The sequence below is a fragment of the Mustela putorius genome, unplaced genomic scaffold (assembly GCF_011764305.1).
Source record: "Mustela putorius furo isolate JIRA1106 unplaced genomic scaffold, ASM1176430v1.1 tig00003901_pilon_pilon_pilon, whole genome shotgun sequence".
NCBI classification, from domain to species: domain Eukaryota; kingdom Metazoa; phylum Chordata; class Mammalia; order Carnivora; family Mustelidae; genus Mustela; species Mustela putorius.
The window spans coordinates 20,625,054-20,649,634 of record NW_025422049.1 but is presented as its reverse complement, the minus strand read 5'-3'; the positions used below and the strand labels follow the sequence as shown (position 1 = coordinate 20,649,634).

The following is a 24,581-nucleotide window of genomic DNA, read 5'->3' as shown; positions in this document are numbered from 1 at the left end:
TCAAATTAAAAACTTTTTAATTGCTGGCATATGTGAGGGCAATTGGATTTTGTGTATTAACCTTATATCCTGGAACCATGTTATAATTGCTTACTAATTTCAGGTTTTGTCAGCTCTTTCAGATTTTCTGCATAGATCATCTATCTGCATAGATCAATCATATATCCATGAAAAAAGATACTTTTATATTTTCCTTCTGAATCAATCAGATATTTCCTTTTCATATCTATTGCATTAACCAAGAGTTTTGGTATGGTGTTAAATAGGAATGGTGAGATGACACATCTTTGCCTTATTCTTAATTTTAGTGGGAAATCTTGTAGTTTCTTACCACTAAGTATGATGTTAGCTTTAGGTTTTTCATAAATACTCTTTACCAAGTTGAGGAATTTTCCCTCTATTTCTAGTTTGTTGATTTTTATCATAAATTGATGTTGGATTTTGTCAAATGCTTTCCCTGCATCTACTGATAGAGTCATGTAAATTTTTTCCTTTTTTAGCTTGTTAATATGATAAACTACATTAATTGATTTTTGAATTTTTGAACCAGCTTCCACAGCTGGTATAAATCCCACTTGATTGTGGTATATAATTATTTTTAGACATTACTGGATTTTATTTCCTAATATTTTGTTGAGGATTGTGCATTTATGTTCATGAAAGAGGTTCAGTGTGTAGTTTTCTTGTAATCTCTTTGGTTTTGATATTAAGGTAATGCTGACCTCATAGAATGAGTTAAGAAGTATTCCCTCTGCTTTTATCTTCTGAAGGAGATTGTAGAGAATTTGTATAATTTCATCCTTAAATATTTGGTAGAATTCACCGTGAATCCATCTGGGCCTGGTGTTTTATATTTTGGAAGGTTAATTATTGATTCAATTTCTTCAATAGCTATCAGCCTTATTCATATTGTCTCTTTCTTCTTGTATGAATTTTGGTAGATTGTGCCTTTCAAGAAATTGGTCTATTTCATCTAGGTTATCAAATTTGTGGGCATAGTGTTGTTTGTACTATTCCTTCATTATACTTTTGATATCATGGGAACTATAGTGACATTCCCTCTTTTCTTTCTGATATTAGTAATTTGTGTCTTTTCTCTTTTTCTCTTCTTGTTCTTTTAAATCATTAACATTGCAGTTTCTAGTTATATGTGCTTAATTTTGCACTCATCTGAAAGTCTCCTTTCCAACAAGGTCAAAGATATTTTTCAATACAAGTTTCTTACTTTTGTAATAAGTTTGGAGGAATGGAATTCACCAAAGGGGCCCAAGATATTGTTTATTTTATTTTTTATTTTTCTAATTTTTAAAAATTTTAAATATTTGTAAAAATTTTATTTTTTTCACTAGTTGATTCAGCAGGTGAGTTGTTACACACTCCTTAGTGAATTCTGGCTTACATGGCCACCATCAAGATCTTGTTTATTTATTGATTTGCTGCCTTTCCCTGAATTTGCAAATTAAGAAGGACAATATCATGCAAGGGTGGTAGATTGATTAAACGGTAGTGATGCACAGCAGTCAACTGACATTTCAAAAATGCCAAAAAACTAATTTTGTTTTAGTTTACTGATCATTAGATAGTTCTGGGATTTGCAAAGAAAGTAATTTGAAATGAGGATAACACAATTGAAGGAACCAATTAGAAAAGTTTCAAATATGTCCTGAGGCACTTTATCTGGGTTTATTTATTTATTTATTTATTTATGAGAGAAAGGAGGAGGAGGCACAGAGGGAGAGAGATAAACAGACTCTGTGAGCATGGAGGCCAAGGCAGGGCTCAATCCAACCCTGAGATCATGACTTGAGCTGAAATCAAGTGGGACACTTTTCCAACTGAGCCACCCAGGCACCCTGGCTTCTGCTTTTAGATATGAAAAAAGTTCCCTAATTTATTTAATTTCATTTAAATCAGTCAGTACTGATGATATAAACAATTTATATATGGGGCGCCTGGCTGGCTCAGTGGGTTAAAGCCTCTGCCTTCGGCTCAGGTAATGATCCCAGGGTCCTGGGATCGAGCCCCGAATCAGGCTTTCTGCTGAGCAGGGAGCCTGCTTCCTTTCCTCTCTCTCTCTTGCTGAGCAGGGAGCCTGCTTCCTTTCCTCTCTCTCTCTGCCTGCCTCTCTGCCTACTTGTGATTTCTCTCTCTGTCAAATAAATAAATAAGATCTTAAAAAATAAAAATAAATTAAAAATTTACATAAACTCAAATTCAGAAATAAAACTTAAGATGTTGTAGTATAAGCATATTGTATAAATGGGAGTTAGAAAAAGACCCCTGGATTCTTCATGTATGTTTTGAATCCTGGATCTTACTTTTCCTGTCAGGGAACCCAAGATTGATCAACAATTTCCCTTAGAAATACTTCTGGGAAAAAGTATAAATTATGACCTAAAGTAATGAACATGAAAACTTTGGAATAGGAAGTGAGGTTTATTCATAAATTTGCAAATTATTTTGTGCTGTGCCTATTAACATTATTCTTTAACTGTTATATTTACACATCTACATTTTTTTCCTGTGAGCTTCCCCAAGTGTGTATGAATAACCACAACTTAGTTTGGTTGTTAACCCATATTAACATCAAGTTGTGAGAGTAGCCGTGGCTAATAGCCAGGGGCTAACAGCTAACAGTTGTTCTAATCCACTAACCAGTTATATGGGCTTAACTGAATTATTTGTCCTCTCTTTGTCTACATTTTACTCCTCTGCAAAGTGTAGATGATACTTAACCTGCACAGTTTCCTGTATTACTGGCAGAATTAAGTAAAATAAGAGATACTGAAGTACTTAAAAGATTAGAAATGCATACATTTGTAAGTGCCCTTCTGTAATAACACTGCATAGGCCCTTTGCTCATATTGAGCCTGAGTATTCTCCTTGTCCTCCTCAGGATGTGAAGGGAGGTCAGAAAATAAGTAGAAGCCCCATTGTTGCACACTTGTCAGTCTGCTTCCTCAAACTGGCACAGCTCTAATTGTACCTAATGAAAGAAAAGTAACATTTCTAGGTCCCAGTTGCAGGAAACATTTTAAATAGAACTGGCCTGGGGCATTTTTCTAAATAAAATCTAAATAATGCAAGATTATTAGTGGGAACTGTGCCAGGGCTGGATTACACAGCTAATAAAAATGAACCTGAGTCTTAGACTGTCAGGCAGCCTTGGTCATACCAACCGCAGGTCAGTGATGGAGACAGTAGGACTCATACCTGGCCTTGTCTTCAAGTTCCAGAGACCTTGGGTCATCATCAAGTACTCTATACTGGGGCTTGTTCATGGGTTAACAAGCAATTTGTCAACAGCCTTTCACATGCTGGAGACCAGAGCAAGAAAGAATTCATGCAGAGACTGAACCTAAGGTTATCTGTGGATGAGAGTTAGAGAAAACTGAAACATTTTCTCCTTCAATCCATCAGCCATTCCCAGGTTGGGTTTCCTACCCTCATCCCCATCCCAAGATAATAAAGGTGCTTTTGGTGTGACCTGCATAGCTTATAATTTGGAGGGCTTGGGGAAGGAACACATAAGATCATCTCTTATTTTTTGTCCCTCGAAAATTTACCTAGAGGCCTGAGCTTTATTATAGAAGGCATTTGTCTAAGAAAGTCCCAGAAATTTTAGTGAAACTTTTGCTAACAATTTGACCTCCAAGTTTCAGGCCTTTGCCAAGTAGCTACTGCTCATATAAACTGGAAGTTTCTCCCTGCCTTAGATATTTTCTTTTGATTCACTATTTTGTGTCTATGTCAGTGTATCTTTTTGATCCTTTCAGACTTCCATGACCCTCTGGTACTAGGCCTATTGCCCAACTGACCTCTTTTAGACTCTTTCCTATAAAGTAGCACCCTTAACCCAGTGGCACATCTTCACCCATTGCTGCCAATGTATTGTTTTTATTATACTGGTTATTGATTGTAATTACTATATCACATATAAATTATAATTATTATTTATTAGTAATATGTAACAACTAATCCTAATAGTAATAACATTTCTAACCACAATTTATCAAATACCTACTATGTACCAGATGCTCTATTATAAGTTATATATATATATATATATATATATATATATTATTTTGCTTAATAGTTACAACAGGCTAGAGAGGTCAGTTATTGTAATCATTCCAACTGAAAATGGTAAACATATTTTTGCTCATGGCTGCATAATGAAAGGAATTCCTGTCTCCAACCTCCAGTGGAATCACCATAAAGATTTTCTTTTTTTTTTTTTAAAGATTTTATTTATTTATTTGACAGAGAGAGATATCACAAATAGGCAGAGACAGACAGAGAGAGAGATGAGGAGAAGCAGGCTCCCTGCTGAGCAGAGAGCCCCATGCGGGACTCGATCCCAGGCCCCTGGGATCATGACCTGAGCCGAAGGTAGAGGCTTAACCCACTGAGCCACCCAGGCGCCCCCATAAAGATTTTCTTATCCTCATTTGTCAACTGAAGAAACTGAGACTGAAAGATTTTACATTATTTGTTCAAGGACACAGAACTAGTTGAACCCAGTGGATCTTAGTTCAAAGCTGGTGCTTTGTTAAGAAACCACTGTATTATGTTGGTCCCTTACTTAGAGTATGTTTCCCCCCCCAGGGCTAAATATATTTGGAATAGTAAGCTTCTTTCAGGGCACTGGACATTCTGTCTTTTTTTATTGTTGAGACTGCAAGTCAATAGCTTTCTTTCCTTGATGGCACACCATAATAATGGGAAGGTATTTAACAAGTAATTCTCTTTCATCTGTAGGGATGAATACCATAGAGCAGATATGAGGAGTCTGTAACATTAAGAACTATTCAGAATACTTTGTAAATCCAAGAGGTAATTCTTTCTTCTGTGTTCAATACCTTTAAAAAAAACTGTGACCATCTATCTTCCCTCCATTTCCTATTCCTACCTTAGTCCTCCTTGTCTCTTACTTGTAACTAGTATATTCTTTCTTTGTTAATATGCTGATGCATAAAACGTGACTAATCCTTATCTTTGTGGTACAAGTATACCTACAAAATTATCCTGAATCATATTTAAACAAGGAATGTGACATTTGACCAGCCAAATACCTGAATCTGTAGAATGAGGAAGGGAGGTTAGTATCATGAGGGGATTGATGCAAAAGTAAAACAGAGAGGACATGTCTCATCAATCAACATACTTTGATGCCCTCTCTTCTAATCAACTAGCATTTACTGAACATCTGCTGTTTATTCATTTAGATCTCAGGGATAGAATGATGAACAAAAGCAAAAAAATCCATGCTTACATTTAACAAATAAACAAATGATAGAAGGTTGGAGAGAAGCACAAGTGTACAAGCCCATAGCTCAAAGTGGTATAGTATATATAAGGAACAGAGGGAATGCCATTGTGACTGTATCCAAAAGTAAAGGACAGTATTATGACAGGCCAGATTATGTAGGAGGACCTCAAAGGAAGCATGGAGACATACATGGAAATGTTTAGCACAAGAGTACTGAAGGTTGGGTCAAGAAGAACCAAATTGCACCAAAGTTTATCCTCTTGCCTAGACTATTTTTGTTTTGTTTTGTTTTGTTTTTCTTATTCTGGTGGTTTTTAGCTTCATGGTTTTTAGAGGGGCTGTCAGACATCTAACAAGAGAATTAAATGGTCTTATATTTGATCCCCAGTGGGCATATCCCTAGGATCTAGGAACCTACACTGAGGAAGAGACAATAAAATTGTGAGCTAAAAGCAATAGCTCACAATTTTCATTATGTAATGGGGTTGCATCTGAACATTAGAACGGGAGTACTTTGATAGTATCCTACTCAGATGACACAGACATGGGCGTAGTCAGAAGTACTTGCCAGTAATTAATGTCACTAGAAATTTGAGTGGTAGTCATTTTGATTGACTCCGTTTGTAAACCCAATGGGCAGTGACCTTCTGCACTTATGCATTTTGTGTATCTGGCATATTGTGGAATTTCAATGAGTAAATAGTATGAATATTGACAATTATTGAGGTCGTCTTGAATTATTGGCTGGCATGCTAATCCCATCTTTCAGGATTGCTATCCCTTGGCTATAAAAACACTTGGTTTTGAAGTGCCCCTGGCACTTGGTTTTTGTAATAGCAGGTATCCCTTGATGTTTAGAACAGATATCCTGACATGTCCCACTAAAAGATTTATAATTGACTTTCTTCTAAGTCTTACCAGGTGCTTCTGCTCTCTTCCTCATACTTTCCAGTTTTCTTTTGTGTGATTGATACGTTCTGCAGCCTAGTCAGTATAAGGAAAAATCATGGGGCATACGTAAGGTAATGAAAGCAGGATTGAACTCCATAAATACCCTTACATCGTGAGTTAGCCAATTAATGCTCAACTTCTAAAGTGCCTTATGGTAAAATTCAATGTTGAAATTCCTTTATAATGCTAATGTTGGTGGATACAATTAATCTAGACCAACATTATTCTACTAGGATTTGTTCTTTGTAGGAACCCAGAATTTGATCCCTGACATATCTCAGTAAACAATTTAAAACGCTATTTAAGTTAACAAGTATATTCTGTATGTTGATCTGGTTTGGGGTATGTATCTTTAAAAAGTAAATGTTGGGTTTGAAACCAATGACAAATCAAACAACTCTTGTAATACCTTTGAAGGGACTTGCCATAGGGACAGGGCAGAAAAAACTATAGCTCTAATTACAGACTTTCTTATAAGTTTTCACTATCAGATCTTCAGTGTGACAATGTGGGAAAGAAGTCAAGTGTCTTACAGTTTATAAGATGGGTACAGCTGTTCTATGTAGCAACTTGATGGTCAGAGGCATTTTGTTTTATATCTTCCTGTCAGTTGAAATGGAAAATTGTCCTGTGTTGTTTTGATGTTGTTTCTGATTTCTAGGCAAAGTCCTATATGGAAAGGTAAACATCTTGAAATATATAGCTTATAAAGTTTTAAACACCCAGTAAAGCTGTTTTGCTATTTCTCGTTCCTACAGAAACTCGACGTATTGCATGAAGGTGTCAATGTCCTTGACTGTTGCAGAGAATGAATCAGGCCTGTGCTACAATAGCAGAATACGCTATTTAGAAAAATCTGAAGTCACTAAAAGAAAGGAGATCTCCTGCCCAGACATGGATGACTTTAAAAAGTCCGATCAGGAGCCTGATGTTGTGTGGTACAAGGTAACTCAACATGGTGTCAATTGCCTTTTTTTTTTTTTTTAACCTTAAGTCACTAGCTGGCTTGGGATAGAAAAAGGGAGAGATTTTATTTCTAGTTTTTGGTATCAGATATTTCATATAAAAATGAACAAACCCACACTCAGGGGTATGACTTTTATATAGTACTCATTTTTTTTAAAAAAAGATTCTATTTATTTATTTGACAGACAGAGATCACAAGCAGAGAAGCAGGCAGAGAGAGAGGAGGAAGCAGGCTCCCTGCTGAGCAGAGAGCCCGATGCAGGGCTCGGTCCCAGGACCCCGAGATCATGACCTGAGCCAAAGGCAGGGGCTTAACCCACTGAGCCACCCAGGCACCCCTATAGTACTCGTTTTAATGACTTCCATCAGCAGGTGTCACATACAATCCCATCTTCTACAACTGCTAAAAATAAGTAAAAACTCCCTCCACTCAAACTTATGAAAGCAAGTGAGAAGAAAAATAAAGATTTAAGTAACACATGAAAGAATGTATTTGAGGGACATAGAAATATTATTTATTGTTAGGAGCAAAGGCCCATTATTACAAGTACAAGTAATAGTCCCAACAGGGAAGGAAGCTATAAATTACCACTCCTAGGTCTACAAAGACAATGAGAAAGAGCAGTGTCACTGGAAACTGGCAATAACAGAGTGGACCTGACAAGAGCTGTGGCCTTAAAAGAACATATGAACTATGGCAGATAAAGGAATTGAGCAGGATAAACACCCTAACCCCTCTTAGCTCCTGCCTTCTGATTTCCTCCTAGCACCGAGGGAAAATTAAGCAAAAGTCAGAGGGCAAAATCAGGAGATAGAATCAATAGTCTTCAGATTCCCCAGGCACAGAATAGGTCAGACAGGGCAGAGGTTAGATCTATGGGAAGAAGTAGAGAAGTAACCACACAGCCTTTTAGCTGTGACATTCTGGTTGCTAGCCTGGGGCCCTGTGGTTCTGTAAGACAACTGTGTCCTCTCTGCCAGCTCTGAGCCATGGTAGTAGACACATGGTATTTGTATGTTTACATGTTATAGTCAGAGGTAACCAAGGGGGTTTTCTGCACAGGTGTTGTGTACATTGTTGGACTCAAACACACATAAAAGAAGGAACAGGTTGTTTCTATAGGATATGACAGATTCTTAGTTTCCAGGGAGGCCTAAACCCTAACTCTTACAGTTGTCATGTGTTTTTATATTTGGAAGCCTCTCCATCTTCATGCCTAGGGGAACTTACCAGTGGACACCAAAAGCATGCTGTGACCTGGGACCTCAAGTCTCTATGTGAATTTTCCTTCCTTTTCTTTCTTGATAAAGATAATATTCTGACTGATAAAAAGGAACATATGATGATAATTATTCATTAATATAACTGTCTATAATTTAGTGGGGTCCTCCATGCAATTATCATCAGTCTTCTCAGTATTAAAGCACTCACTATATGCCATTCACTGTGCTAAGCTTGGTCTCTGTATTATCTCAGTTTATGTCTCAATGAAAATCTTTGTGGGGATGTTATTATCCTCATTTATAGAAAAAATATTAAGGCTCAGAGGGATGTAGAAAGTTGTACAAAGCTACTCAGCTAACAAGACCTGGTTCTGTGTTCAAAGCAGTGTTTGCTATTCCAGAGTCCAATTTTTTAATCACTACTCTTTCCTGCAGTGATCCTGGAGTTAAACCTAGCTTTGGTCACAGGAAACACTGATGCAGAAAAGCCTGTGAGAAGATAGAAGAATGTTTTATTTTAATTTTATATTTGAAAAAGGAAAATTGATCAGCTCCAGAGTTAGCACCTAGGAGTAAAATCTGGGTCATCAACTTTTTCCTTTTCTTATATATTCAACTATCTCATCTAATTTTTCTACTAAATTCTTTCTTCTTTCTTCACATCTCTATTCCTCACTATCATCGTTGTATAGCAAAGCAATTTCTTCCCTGGGAAATGCTAAGCACCGTTCTTAGAAATAAATGGTGAAGCAAATAGCTTTTCTAGCTCTGCGTGGGCAAAGATTTCTATAGCATTTTACAATTGACAAATATTAATCACAATAATAACTAACATCGAGTGCTCCCTATATGCCAGTTTATATGCCGTTTTAAGTGCCTTGATTAACTCAGTCTCTAGAACTACTGTATTAGGTAGGTATTATTATTATCCCCATTTTCCAGAAGTGACTGGAGACTCCGATAAATTAAGTGCCTTGACAAAAGTCACACAACAGTTTATGACTTGCATTTTGGCTACTGGGCCCATTCTTTTAGTCATTGTACTATACTAATGGATCAAAAGAAAAAGCTAAACCCCAAAGAGTTCCTAAAGCTCCCAAGTGCTTTCTTTTTTTTTTTTTCCTAAAATGCATTTCCATTCCTCATACTTTCTTTCTTTCTTTTTTTATTTTTAAAGATTTTATTTATTTGACAGACAGAGATCACAAGTAGGCAGAGAGGCAGGCAGAGAGAGAGGGAGGAAGCAGTTTCCCCGCCGTGCAGAGAGCATGGTGCGGGGCTTCATCCCAGGACCCTGAGGTCATGACCAGAGCCAGATGCAGAGGCTTTAACCCACTGAGCCACCCAGACACCCCTCCCAAGTGTTTTCTTAACTGCTTCCCACAGTTTCAAAGTATATCCTTGAAAAAAAAATGTATTGATGTAATGGGAAAATGTTTTTCTACTCAATAGTTTAATAATCTTCCCTGCTGGCTTTAAAGTCTCTATGTGCCCTATCAGGCTAAGTGTAAAGTGATTTTGTTCCACCTACCCAATGTAAAGACACTTGCCCAGACTTCATTCTGGTGTACATCTAAATTTAGAGGTGTACAATATATTATCACCAGTACTTAACAGTAAAAAGTATGCATGCTGCATGATCAATTTCCAAGTGCTAGTCTACTTTTCTATAAAATGCAACATTTAATTTTTTACCTAAAGAAGGCTGACTAAGTCAAGCCTGGTTGTCGATGGAATGTAAGGGATGTGTGGAAGGGGGCTCTCTCTCTCCTCTATCTGAACTCCATCAATTAGCAAAAAGAGGTGAGGCTACTTATTGGTGACTGTTACCATCATCTTTTTACAAACAAGGAAACTGAAATAGTTTACAGAGGGACACTTGGCTAACACACGACTGATTAGAAGTTCAAATCCTGTACTTCTGACTTCTCATACATGTTCTTTTTCTTTAAAGATCTTATTGATTTATTTGACACAGAGGGGGAGATCACAAGTAGGCAGAGCAGAAGGAGGCAGAGAGAGGGAGAAACAGGCTCCCCGCTGAGTAGAGAGCCTGATGCGGGGCTCAATCCCAGGACCCTGAGATCAGGACCTGAGCCGAAGGCAGAGGCTTAACCCACTGAGCCACCCAGGTGCCCATCATGCATGTTCTTAATAACAACAGTGACTTGGATTGCTCTGTGAAATGTATCTCTTATGCATTTTATACACTCACATCACTAACACAAAAAGAATGCTCTCAAAATTGTTGTTTCAGAAACAGTTTCTGAAATCCTTCTGAAGATCTCTTTAATGACTCTAAGTGTCCAGAGGGACTCAAGTGGACGAGAAAAAGATTTTTCTTAAGATCAAATTGGAACTAAGTAGAAGAAATTATACCATTGGGACTTTAGACTACATCTAGCACAACTTATTTCTCATATATGACAAAACTGAAATTCAAAGAAGTCAAGTGATTTGCTTGTATAATGGAACCCATTTCTCCTTTTCTTTTCTTTACATTTTTTAAAAAAAAATTCTTTTCAACGAAACAGAATTCATTGTTTTGGCACCATACCCAGTGCTCCATGCAATACATGCCCTCCTTAATAAGCATCACCTGGCTCCCCCAACCTCCCACCCCCTGCCCCTTCAAAACCCTCAGATTGTTTTTCAGAGTCCATAGTCTCTCATGGTTCACATCCCCTTCCAATTTCCCTCAACTCACTTCTCCTCTTCATCTCCCTGTGTCCTCCATGTTATTTGTTATGCTCCACAAATAAGTGAAACCATATGAAAATTGATTCTCTCTGCTTGACTTATTTGACTCAGCATAATCACTTCCAGTCCCGTCCATGTTGCTACAAAAGTTGGGTATTCGTCCTTTCTGATGGAGGCATACTACTCCGTAGTGTATATGGACCGCATCTTCCTTATCCATTCGTCCATTGAAGGGCATCTTGGTTCTTTCCACAGTCTGGCGACCGTGGCCATTACTGCTATAAACATTGGGGTACAGATGGCCCTTCTTTTCACGACATCTGTATCTTTGGGGTAAATACCCAGTAGTGCAGTTGCAGGGTCATAGGGAAGGTCTATTTTTAATTTCTTGAGGAATCTCCACATTGTTTTCCAAAGAGGCTGCACCAACTTGCATTCCCACCAACAGTGGAAGAGGGTTCCCCTTTCTTCACATTCTCTCTGAAACACGTTTTTTCCTGTCTTGCTAATTTTGGCCATTCTAACTAGTGTAAGGTGGTATTTCAATGTGGTTTTAATTTGAAGCTCCCTGATGGCTAGTGATGATGAACATTTTTTCATGTGTCTGATAGCCATTTGTATGTCTTCATTGAAGAAGTGTCTGTTCATATCTTCTGCCCATTTTTTGATATGATTGTCTATTTTGTGTGTGTTGAGTTTGAGGAGTTCCTTATAGATCCTGGATATCAACCTTTTGTCTGTATGGTCATTTGCAAATATCTTCTCCCATTCCATGGGTTGCCTCTTTGTTTTGTTGACTCTTTCTTTGTTGTTCAGAAGCTTTTGATCTTGATGGAGTCCTCAAAATTCATCTTCACTTTTGTTTCCTTTGCCTTTGGAGACATATCTTGAAATAAGTTGCTGTGGCTGATATCGAAGAGATTACTGCCTATGTTCTGATGGATTCCTGTCTCACATTGAGGTCTTTTATCGATTTTGAATTGCTTAGTTTTTTTATTTTTAGCACATATTGAATATTCCACTTGATATTGTTCATTATTTTGGAAAATTCTCAGCTATTGTTCTTTCAAAAAGAACCAGCTACTGGTTTCATTGATACATTTACTGTATCTCTGGTTTCTACCTCATTGATCTCTGCTCTAATCTTGATTATTTCCCTTCTTATGTGTGGAGTTGGTTTGATTTGTTGTTGATTCTCCAGTTCTTTAAGGTGTAGACACAGCCGGTGTATTCTGGATTTTTCAGTTTTTTTGAGGGAGGCTTGGATGGCTATGTATTTCCCCCATAGGACAGCCTTTGCTGTATCTAATAGGTTTTGGACTGAAGTGTCTTCATTCTCATTTGTTTCCATGAATTGTTTACGTTCTTCTTTGATCACCTGGTTGATCCAAGCATTCTTAAGCAAGGTGGTCTTTAGCTTCCAGGTATTTGAGTTCCTTCCAAACTTTTCCTTGTGATTGAGCTCCAGTTTCAAAGCATTGTGTTCTGAGAATATGCAAGGAATAATCTCAGTCTTTTGGTATCAGTTGAGTCCTGATTTATGAGCCAGTATGTGGTCTATTCTTTTTTTTTTAATTTTTTAATTTTATAAACATATATTTTTATCCCCAGGGGTACAGGTCTGTGAATCGCCAGGTTTACACACTTCACAGCACTCACCAAAGCACATACCCTCCCCAATGTCCATAACCCCACCCCCCTTCTCTTAACACCCCTCCCCCCAGAAGCTCTCAGTTTGTTTTGTGAGATTAAGAATCACTTATGGTTTGACTCCCTCCCAATCCCATCTTTCTCCTACCCACTTAAGCCCCCATGTTGCATCACCACTTCCACATATCAGGGATATCATATGATAGTTGTCTTTCTCTGCTTGACTTATTTTGCTAAGCATCATACGCTCTAGTTCCAGCCATGTTGTCGCAAATGGCAAGATTTCATTTCTTTTGATGGCTGCATAGTATTCCATTGTGTATATATACCACATCTTCTTGATCCATTCATCTGTTGATGGACATCTAGGTTCTTTCCATAGTTTGGCTATTGTGGACATTGCTGCTATAAACATTCGGGTGCACGTGCCCCTTTGGATCACTACGTTTGTATCTTTAGGGTAAATACCTAGTAGTGCAATTGATGGGTCATAGGGCAGTTCTATTTTCAACATTTTGAGGAACCTCCATGCTGTTTTCCAGAGTGGTTGCACCAGCTTTCATTCCCATCAACAGTGTAGGAGGGTCCCCCTTTCTCTACATCCTTGCCAGCATCTGTCATTTCCTGACTTGTTGATTTTAGCCATTCTGACTGGTGTGAGGTGATATCTCATTGTGGTTTTGATTTGCATTTCCCCGATGCCAAGTGATATGGAGCACTTTTTCATGTGTCTGTTGGCCATCTGGATGTCTTCTTTGCAGAAATGTCTGTTCATGTCCTCTGCCCATTTCTTGATTGGATTATTTGTTCTTTGGGTGTTGAGTTTGCTAAGTTCTTTATAGATTTTCGACACTAGTCCTTTATCTGATATTTCGTTTGCAAATATCTTCTCCCATTCTGTCAGTTGTCTTTTGATTTTGTTAACTGGTTCCTTTGTTGTGCAAAAGCTTTTGATCTTGATGAAATCTCAATAGTTCATTTTTGCCCTTGCTTCCCTTGCCTTTGGCGATGTTTCTAGGAAGATGTTGCTGCGGCTGAGGTCGAGGAGGTTGCTGCCTGTTCTCCTCAAGGATTTTGATGGATTCCTTTCTCACATTGAGGTCCTACATCCATTTTGAGTCTATTTTTGTGTGTGGTGTAAGGAAATGGTCCAATTTCATTTTTCTTCATGTGGCTGTCCAATTGTCCCAACACCATATATTGAACAGGCTGTTTTTTTTCCAATGGACATTCTTTCCTGCTTTGTCGAAGATTAGTTGACCATAGAGTTGAGGGTCTATTTCTCGGCTCTCTATTCTGTTCCATTGATCTATGTGTCTGTTTTTGTGCCAGTACCATGCTGTCTTGATGATGATAGCTTTATAATAGAGCTTGAAGTCCGGAATTATGATGCCACCAACTTTGGCTTTCTTTTTCAATATCCCTTTGACTATTCGAGGTCTTTTCTGGTTCCATATAAATTTTAGAATTATTTGTTCCATTTCTTTGAAAAAGATGGATGGTACATTGATAGGAATTGCATTAAATGTGTAGATTGCTTTAGGTAGCGTAGACATTTTCACAATATTTATTCTTCCAATCCAGGAGCATGGAACATTTTTCCATTTCTTTGTGTCTTCCTCAATTTCTTTCATGAGTACTTTATAGTTTTCTGAGTATAGATTCTGTGCCTCTTTGGTTAGGTTTATTCCTAGGTATCTTATGGTTTTGGGTGCAATTGTAAATGGGATTGACTCCTTAATTTCTCTTTCTTCTGTCTTGTTGTTGGTGTAGAGAAATGCAACTGATTTCTGTGCATTGAATTTATATCCTGACACTTTACTGAATTCCTGTACAAGTTCTAGCAGTTTTGGAGTGGAGTCTTTTGGGTTTTCCACATATAGTACCATATCATCTGCGAAGAGTGATAATTTGACTTCTTCTTTGCCGATTTGGATGCCTTTAATTTCCTTTTGTTGTCTGATTGCTGAGGCTAGGACTTCTAGTACTATATTGAATAGCAGTGGTGATAATGGACATCCCTGCCGTGTTCCTGACCTTAGTGGAAAAGCTTTTAGTTTTTCTCCATTGAGAATGATATTTGCGGTGGGTTTTTCATAGATGGCTTTGATGATATTGAGGTATGTGCCCTCTATCCCTACACTTTGAAGAGTTTTGATCAGGAAGGGATGCTGTACTTTGTCAAATGCTTCTTCAGCATCTATTGAGAGTATCATATGGTTCTTGTTCTTTCTTTTATTGATGTGTTGTATCACATTGACTGATTTGCGGATGTTGAACCAACCTTGCAGCCCTGGAATAAATCCCACTTAGTCGTGGTGAATAATCCTTTTAATGTACTGTTGAATCCTATTGGCTAGTATTTTGGTGAGAATTTTCGCATCTGTGTTCATCAAGGATATTGGTCTATAGCTCTCCTTTTTTATGGGATCCTTGTCTGGTTTTGGGATCAAGGTGATGCTGGCCTCATAAAATGAGTTTGGAAGTTTTCCTTCCATTTCTATTTTTTGGAACAGTTTCAGGAGAATAGGAATTAGTTCTTCTTTAAATGTTTGGTAGAATTCCCCCGGGAAGCCATCTGGCCCTGGGCTTTTGTTTGGAGATTTTTAATGACTGTTTCAATCTCCTTACTGGTTATGGGTCCGTTTAGGCTTTCTATTTCTTCCTGGTTCAGTTGTGGTAGTTTATATGTTTCTAGGAATGCATCCATTTCTTCCAGATTGTCAAATTTGTTGGCTTAGTGTTACTCATAGTATGTTCTTATAATAGTTTGTATTTCTTTGGTGTTAGTTGTGATCTCTCCTCTTTCATTCATGATTTTATTTATTTGGGTCCTTTCTCTTTTCTTTCTGATAAGTCTCACCAGGGACTTGTCAATTTTATTAATTCTTTCAAAGAACCAGCTCCTAGTTTCGTTGATTTGCTCTATTGTTTTTTGGTTTCTATTTCATTGATTTCTGCTCTGATCTTTATGATTTCTCTTCTCCTGCTGGGCTTAGGGTTTCTTTCTTGTTCTTTCTCCAGCTCCTTTAGTTGTAGGGTTAGGTTGTGTACCTGAGACCTTTCTTGTTTCTTGAACTATATATTTTCCTCTCAGGACTGCCTTGGTTGTGTCCCACAGATTTTGAACCGTTGTATTTTCATTATCATTTGTTTCCATGATTTTTTCAATTCTTCTTTAATTTCCCGTTTGACCCATGCATTCTTTAGAAGGATGCTGTTTAGTCTCCATGTATTTGGGTTATTTACAAACTTCCTCTTGTGGTTGGGTTTAGCTTCAGAGCATTGTGGTCTGAAAATATGCAGGGAATGGTCCCAATCTTTTGATACTGGCTGAGTCCTGATTTAGGACCGAGGATGTGATCTATTCTGGAGAATGTTCCATGTTCACTCGAGAAGAATGTGTATTCTTTTGCTTTGGGATGAAATGTTCTGAATATATCTGTGATGTCCATCTGGTCCAGTGTGTCATTTAAGGCCTTTATTTCCTTGCTGATCTTTTGCTTGGATGATCTGTACATTTCAGTGAAGGGAGTATTAAAGTCCCCTACTATTTTTGTATTATTGTTGATGTGTTTCTTTGATTTTTTTTATTAATTGGTTTATATAGTTGGCTGCTCCCATGTTGGGGGCATAGATATTTAAAATTGTTAGATCTTCTTGTTGGACAGACACTTTGAGTATGATATAGTGTCCTTCCTCATCTCTTATTATAGTCTTTGGCTTAAAATCTAATTGATCTCATATAAGGATTGCCACTCCTGCTTTTTTCTGATGTCCATTAGCATGGTAAATTCTTTTCCACCCCTCACTTTAAATCTGGAGATGTCTTTGGGCTTAAAATGAGTTTATTGGAGGCAACATATAGATGGGTTTTTTTTTTTTAAAGATTTTGTTTATTTATTTGACAGAGAGAGACCACAAGTAGGCAGAGAGGCAGGCAGAGAGAGAGAGAGAGGAGGAAGCAGGCTCCCTGCTGAGCAGAGAGCCCGATGCGGGACTCGATCCCAGGACCCTGAGATCATGACCTGAGCCGAAGGCAGCGGCACAACCCACTGAGCCACCCAGGCACCCGATGGGTTTTGTTTTTTTATCCATTCTGATACCCTGTGTCTTTTGATTGGGGCATTTTAGCCCATTAACATTCAGGGTAACTATTGACAGATTGAATTTAATGCCATTGTATTGCCTGTAAGGTGACTATTACTGTATATTGTCTCTGTTCCTAACTGATCTACCACTTGTAGGCTCTCTCTTTGCTTAGAGGACCCCTTTCAATATTTCCTGTAGAGCTGGTTTGGTGTTTGCAAATTCTTTCAGTTTTTGTTTGTCCTGGAAGCTTTTAATCTCTCCTTCTATTTTCAATAATAGCCTAGCTGGATATAGTATTCTTGGCTGCATGTTTTTCTCGTTTAGTGCTCTGAAAATATCATGCCAGCTCTTTCTGGCCTGCCAGGTCTCTGTGGATAAGTCAGCTGCCAATCTAATATTTTTACCATTGTATGTTACAGACTTCTTTTCCCGGGCTGCTTTCAGGATTTTCTCTTTGTCACTGAGACTTGTAAGTTTTACTATTAGGTGACAGGGTTGGGCCTATTCTTATTGATTTTGCGGGACGTTCTCTGAACCTCCTGAATTTTGATGTTTGTTCCCTTTGCCATATTGGGGAAATTCTCCCAAATAATTCTCTCCAGTATACCTTCTGCTCCCCTCTCTCTTTCTTCTTCTTCTGGAATCCCAATTATTCTAATGTTGTTTCTTCTTATGGTGTCACTTATCTCTCAAATTCTCCCCTCATGGTTCAGTAGCTGTTTGTCCGTCTTTTGGTCAGCTTCTTTATTCTCTGTCATTTGGTCTTCTGTATCACTAATTCTTTCTTCTGCCTCATTTATCCTAGCAGTGAGAGCCTCCATTTTTGATTGCACCTCATTAATAGCTTTTTTGATTTCAACTTGGTTAGATTTTAGTTCTTTTATTTCTCCAGAAAGAGCTTTTATATCTCCTGAGAGGGTTTCTCTAATATCTTCCATGCCTTTTTTGAGCCCGGCTAGAACCTTGAGAATTGTCATTCTGAATTCTAGATCTGACATATTACCAATGTCTGTATTGATTAGGTCCCTAGCCTTCAGTACTGCCTCTTGTTCTTTTTTTTGTGGTGAATTTTTCCCCCTTGTCATTTTGTACAGATAAGAGTATATGAAGGAGCAAGTAAAATACTAAAAGGGTGGCAACAACTCCAGGAAATTATGCTTTAACCAAATCAGAAGAGATCCCAAATAGTGACGGGGGACAAAGGGGATAAAAAGAGGTTCGAAAAAAAAGAAAAGAAAAGAATTTTTTAAAAAAGAAAACGAATAAAGAAAAATATAAAAAAAAATATATATATTACATAAACTAGTTAAAGACGTTAAAAAAGAAAAGGTTAAAATTTAAAAAAATTTAGCAGAAGAAGAGAAAAAAAATGAAAAAGAAAAAAATTAAATTAACTGCAAGACTAAAAAAATCACAGGGAAAAAGCCATGAGTTACGTGCTTTGCTTTCTCCTCCTCTTGAATTCTGCTGCTCTCCTTGGTATTGAAACCGCACTTCTTGGTAGGCGAACTTGGTCTTGGCTGTGTTTCGTGTTGATCTTCTGGGTGAAGGGCCTGGTGTAGTGATTCTCAAGTGTCTTTGCCCCAGGCGGAATTGCACTGCCCTTACCAGAGGTTGAGTAATCTGCTGGGGTTTGCTTTTAGGAGCTTTTGCTCACTGAGCGCTTTCCGTAGAGTTCCGGAGGACGGGAATACAAATGGCGGCCTCCTGGTCTCCAGCCCAGAGGAGCCGAGAGCCAGGGGCCCCACTCCTCAGTGCGCCCTCAGAGAACAGCGCCCAGTTACTCCCCCCTGCCTGACCTCCCGCCGCGCTCCGAGCTCACCGAGCCTGCAGACGGTTCAAGGTAACCCCGAGCTGTGAGCTTACTGTCGGCTCTGTCTCTGTAGCTGGTTTTCCTGTTCCAATACCCTCAAGCTCCGCGACACTCAGACACCCCTGATCCTTCTCTGACCCTGCAGGACCTGAGGCCACGCTGACCCCGTGTGGGCTTCGCCCTGGTTTAGCCTCTGGAGCGGTGTCCCTCAGAGGAACAGACTTTTAAAAGTCCTGATTTTGTGCTCCGTTGCTCTGCTGCTTGCCGGAATCCGGCCCCTCCCTCCGGGGTCTATCTTCCCGTCGCTTTGGATTTACTTCTCCGCCAGTCCTACCTTTCAGAAAGTGGTTGTTCTTCTGTTTCCAGAATTGCTGTTCTTCTTCTCTTCGATCTGCCGATGGATTTGAAGGTGTTTGCAATCTTTAGATAAGCTATCTAGCTGATTTCCTGCTAGCTGAAGTAGTCTCAGCCTGCTACTTCTCCGCCATCTTGACTCCTCTTGTGGTCTATTCTTGAGAAGGTTCCTTGTGCATTTGAAAAGAATGAGTATTCTGTTGCTTTAGTGTGGAATGTTCTGTATATATCTATGAGATCCATCTGGTCCAGTGTGTCATTCAATGCTCTTGTTTCTTTATTGATTTTCTGCTTGGATTATCTATTACTGAGAGAGGCATGTTAAGTTCTCCTACTATTAATGTATTTATATCAATATGACTCTTGATCTTGATTAATAGTTTTCTTATGTAATTGGCTGCTCCCATATTGGCAGCATAGATATTTACAATTGTTAGATCATCTTGGGGGATAGTCCCTTTTAGAACTATGTAGTGTCCTCCTGTATCTCTGACTACAGTCTTTCATTTATAATCTAATTCATCTGATATGAGAATCGCTACCCTGGCCTTCTTTTGAGGCCCATTGGCATGAAAGATGCTTCTCCATCCCTTCACTTTCAGTCTTAGGTTCAAAGTGGGTCTCTTGTAGACAACATATGGATGGGTCCTGTCGTTTTATCCAATCAGCAACCCTATGTCATTTTATGAGCGCATTTAGGCCATTCACATGGAGAGTGATTATTGATAGATACGTTTTTATTGACATCGTGTTACTTTTGAAGTCTTTCTTTCTGTAGATTGTCTCTATATTTCTGTTCAATGATATTCTTAGGATTTTTTCTCTTTTAAAGAATCCCCCTTAATATTTCCTGCAAGGTCGGCTTGGTGGTCTCATACTCTTTTAAGCCTTGCCGGTCTTGGAAACTCTTTATCTCTCCATCCATTTTGAATGTCAGTCTTGCTGGATAAAGTATTCTTGGCTGCATGTTCTTCTCATTTATTGCCCTGAATATATCTTGCCAGCCTTTTCTGGCTTGCCAGGTTTCTGTGGATAAGTCTGAAGTTATTCTGATGGGCTCTCCTCTTACGTAAGGAGCTTCTTTGTCCTAGCTGCCTTCAAGAGGGCCTGCCTACAATTATAATTCCTCATTTTTACTATTAGGTGTCTCGAGGACTTTTGATAATCTATAATCTTGGGGGGAGACAGTTCTGTCTCTAGTACATGAACGCTGGTTCCATTTGTGAGATTGGGAAAATTTTCATGGAGAACTTGTTCCTCTATATCTTCTAGACTTCTTTCTGTCTCCTCCCCTTCAGGGATTCCAATAATTTTGACGTTGGAACGTTTCATGTTATCATTTATTTTCCTGATTCTGTTCTTGTGGCTTCTAAGCTATTTGTTCCACGCTTCCTCCCGATCCTTTCTGTTTGTCCTGTAGGTTACTAATTCTATCTTCTGTCTCAATTACCCTAGCTTTTAGTGAATTTAGATAAGATTGGAACTCATTGAGAACATTGTGAACAGCATCCCTGGTGGCTCAGTTCTGCCCTAACATTGTGAACATCATCCCTGGTGGCTTTCAGTTCTGCCTTAATAAATTCCGTTATGTCATCCATGGCTCTCTCCAACCTAGCTATTGCCTGGATAAATGGTAGCATGAATTCCCTTTCTGACATATTGTCTAAGTCGATAGCCATTAGCTCTGTTGTGGAAGGCCCGCCCTCTGAATTTTTTTTCTGTTGGGCATTCCTTCTCCTAGTCAATTTGGTGAGAGATTGCTGAATGGATGTAGGTGATGTATTGCCTGTGCTGCAGTCAAGGTGCACCCTCCAATGCTTCTGTGCAATCAGAAGTCCCCACCCAAACAAAAGAAATAAGAAAGAGAGAAAAGAGAGAGAGAGAGACAGGGAAAAAAAAGAAAGATGAAAGGGAAGGCTCAGCCCAAATGGGCCCCAAGGTAAGATTTATGAAGTATACAAACAAAAACAAACAAAAAGATTGATAAAAGTATACGACAAGAGAAAAAATATATATATAAAAGCAAAAACAACAACAACAACAACAAAAAACCTCATCAAAAAGAACCCCAAGTATAAGATTTATATACTATCAGGACAACCACAAATACACAGAAACACTGGCAGAAAAAGAAATGTTGGGAGAGTGGTTATAAATTCTGTGTGGGTGAGGAAGGTAATTTTGATTTTTCCTGGATGTATCTTGATATCTTTGTTAAAGGACTCACCTTTCCTAAGATGAAGGGCGATTAAAAATTGGTTTACCCATAGGGGTAGCATTGATTGGGTAAAGAGGATTACCTTGAAGTTTAACTCTACATGAATATTAAAAAATAAAAGTAAAAAAAAATCAACTAAACTAAACTAAAATAAAATTAAAAAAAATTAAATAATAGAAAAGCAAAAGAAAAACACGAGTATATGTATCAAAAGTTCAGGTTAAAAGGTTATTATGGAATTTGATGTACTAGACATCTCACTGTGATGGTAAATAGGTTAAAAAATTATCTGTATATAAAAAAAATGAACCAGAATAGTGGGAATGAATTAAAAATAAAAGTTGTATCTATAAAATAGTGGTGGTTGTTCCCTTGTCTTTTTTTTCCCCCCAGTTGGCTTTCTGGGGGAGGGGCCTGCCATTCAGGTTTTCAGGGAGTGTTCCCTGAGTTAAGTCCCCCTGCCCCCCTCAGGGGGTGCGCTCTGAGGAAACCCGTTTTTCAGGCTTTTGTTCTCTGCAGGTTTTTATGTTTGTTTGTTTGTTTTCTCTCGCCTTGGCACCTTTTGATGGTTTTTGGAGTTGTAGAGGAAATCAAACTGCACCCAGACCTCCTTCTCAGAGAGAAGCCTGTCTGCTCCCCTCTGGGTGCTGCAGAGCACATAAGTTCCCCCTCAGCTGCTGGCAGAACACTTTCTGAGTTGCGGTCCCTGGGGACACGGGAACTCCTGCTTATACCCAAAACCATGACAGCAGCAGCTGTCTGGGCAGCTCCAGACCGCCAGAGAGGTTCCAAGCAGTGATCGCACACTGAGATTTTCCTGCTGGCCCGGGCTGGGGAGTACTCGAACTTTCCGGGTCTGAGAGCGCCGGGCTGGCGCCTGCCTACACCTCTCTCAGGGGAGGGTGTGGAGCGGGACTCAGGATCTGATAGCACAGCACAGCACGGCACATGCGTGGGGACTGCAAAAAGTCTATAGTCCATGCTTCTGTCTGCTGGCAAGGCTCCCAGATCCTCATGCGAGCCAGACCCCACGTGCTTTCAGACAGCTTGTGGCTCAGAGACCAAGACCTGGATTCTCCACCTCACTCTCTCTGGCTCAGTGCCAGGGGTGGCTGTCCTGGGTCCGGGGACTTAAGCCCCTTTCCCTAACTGCCCCGATTCCCACAATTTCCCCCCATGATCCTTTGCTCTTATTCAGTGCTTTCAACCAGACTCCAAGTTAATGCTGGTCCCCAGTTACAAGGCTCTCTCGTATTGGGGTATTACTTTCTAATGGGTCACTTCCGGTGGCTCCCTCCCCCTTTTGTTTATCTTTTGATATCAGTCCGATGTTCCCACTCAGCTTTACCTGTCCACTGGCATCTTCTGTCCCTGTAGAGATCCAGATGTGTATAATTCTAATATCGGGCTGATTTCATGGGTGATCAGAGTTCTTTGGTAGGTAATCAGCTCACTTTAGGGTACAGGTTGAAACAGTGCCTCCTCCTACTTCCCCGCTAACTTCTCTCCTTTTCTTTTTGACATTTACTGAGTTTTTTTTTAATTTTTTATTTTTTTTATAAACATCTATTTTTATCCCCAGGGGTACAGCTCTGTGAATCACCAGGTTTACACACTTCACAGCACTCACCATAGCACATACCCTCCCCAATGTCCATAACCCCACCCCCCTTCCCCCAACCCCCCTCCCCCCAGCAACCCTCTGTTTTGTGAGATTAAGAGTCACTTATGGTTTGTCTCCCTCCTGATCCCATCTTGTTTCATTTATTCTTCTCCTACCCCCTTAACCACCCATGTTGCATCACCACTTCCTCATATCAGGGAGATCATATGATGGTTGTCTTTCTTTGCTTGACTTATTTCGCTAAGCATCATACGCTCTAGTTCCATCCATGTTGTCGCAAATGGCAAGATTTCATTTCTTTTGATGGCTGCATAGTATTCCATTGTGTATATATACCACCTCTTCTTTATCCATTTATCTGTTGATGGACATCTAGGTTCTTTCCATAGTTTGGCTATTGTGGACATTGCTGCTATAAATATTCGGGTGCACGTGCCCCTTCGGATCACTACGTTTGTATCTTTAGGTTAATAACCAGTAGTGCAATTGCTGGGTCTTAAGGTAGCTCTATTTTAAACTTTTTGAAGAACCTCCATGCTGTTTCAGAGTGGTTGCAGTAGCTTGCATTCCCACCAACAGTGTAGGAGGGTCCCCCTTTCTCCGCATCCTCACCAGCATCTGTCATTTCCTGACTTGTTCATTGTAGCCATTCCGACTGGTGGGAGGTGGTATCCCATTGTGGTTTTGATTTTTATTCCCTGATGCCGAGTGATGTGGTGCACTTTTTCATGTGTCTGTTGGCCACCTGGATGTCTTCTTTGCAGAAATGTCTGTTCATGTCCTCTGCCCATTTCTTGGAGTATTTGTTCTTAGGGTGTTGAGTTTGATAAGTTCTTCATGGCTTTTGAGTACTAGCCCTTTATCTGATATGTCGTTTGCAAATATCTTCTCGCATTCTGTCAGTTGTCTTTTGGTTTTGTTAAATATTTCCTTTGCTGTGCAAAAGCTTTTGATCTTGATGAAGTCCCAATAGTTCATGCTTGCCCTTGGTTCTCTTTCCTTTGGCGATGTTGCTAGGAAGAAGTTGCTGTGGCTGAGTTCGAAGAGGTTGTTGCCTGTGTTCTCCTCCAGGATTTTGATGGATTCCTTTCTCACATTGAGGTCCTTCATCCGTTTTGAGTCTATTTTCGTGTGTGGTGTGAGGAAGTGGTCCAATCTCATTTTTCTGCATGTGGCTGTCCAATTTTCCCAACACCATTTGTTGAAGAGACTGCCTTTATTCCATTGGACATTCTTTCCTGCTTTGTTGCAGATTAGTTGACCATAGAGTTGAGGGATTATTTTTGGACTCTCTATTCTGTTCCATTGATCTATGTGTCTGTTTTTGTGCCAGTACCATACTGTCTTGATGATGACAGCTTTGTAATAGAGCTTGAAGTCCGGAATTGTGATGCCACCAACTTTGGTTTTCTTTTTCAATATTCCTCTGGCTTTTTGATGTCTTTTCTGGTTCCATACAAATTTTAGGATGATTTGTTCCATTTCTTTGAAAAAAAAAAGGATGGGATTTTGATAGGGATTGCATTAAATGTGTAGATTGCTTTGGGTAGCATAGATATTTTCACAATATTTGTTCTTCCAATCCAGGAGGCTGGAACATTTTTCCATTTCTTTGTGTCTCCCTCAATTTCTTTCATGAATACTTTATAGTTTTCTGAGTACAGATTCTTTGCCTCTGGATAGGTTTATTCCTAAGTATGGTTTTGGGTGCAATTGT

General features: G+C 39.2%; 1 protein-coding gene across 1 annotated transcript in view; it reads left to right on the top strand.

Annotated features, from left to right (window-relative positions):
• Nucleotides 1-24,581, top strand: part of IL1RAPL2 (interleukin 1 receptor accessory protein like 2) — a 617,445-nt gene that overhangs the window by 40,615 nt on the left and 552,249 nt on the right. Inside the window, exon 2 of the mRNA XM_045068289.1 lies at nucleotides 6,982-7,168. Coding sequence (XP_044924224.1) covers nucleotides 6,982-7,168 — 187 coding nt within the window. The remainder of the gene's footprint in view (nucleotides 1-6,981; nucleotides 7,169-24,581) is intronic.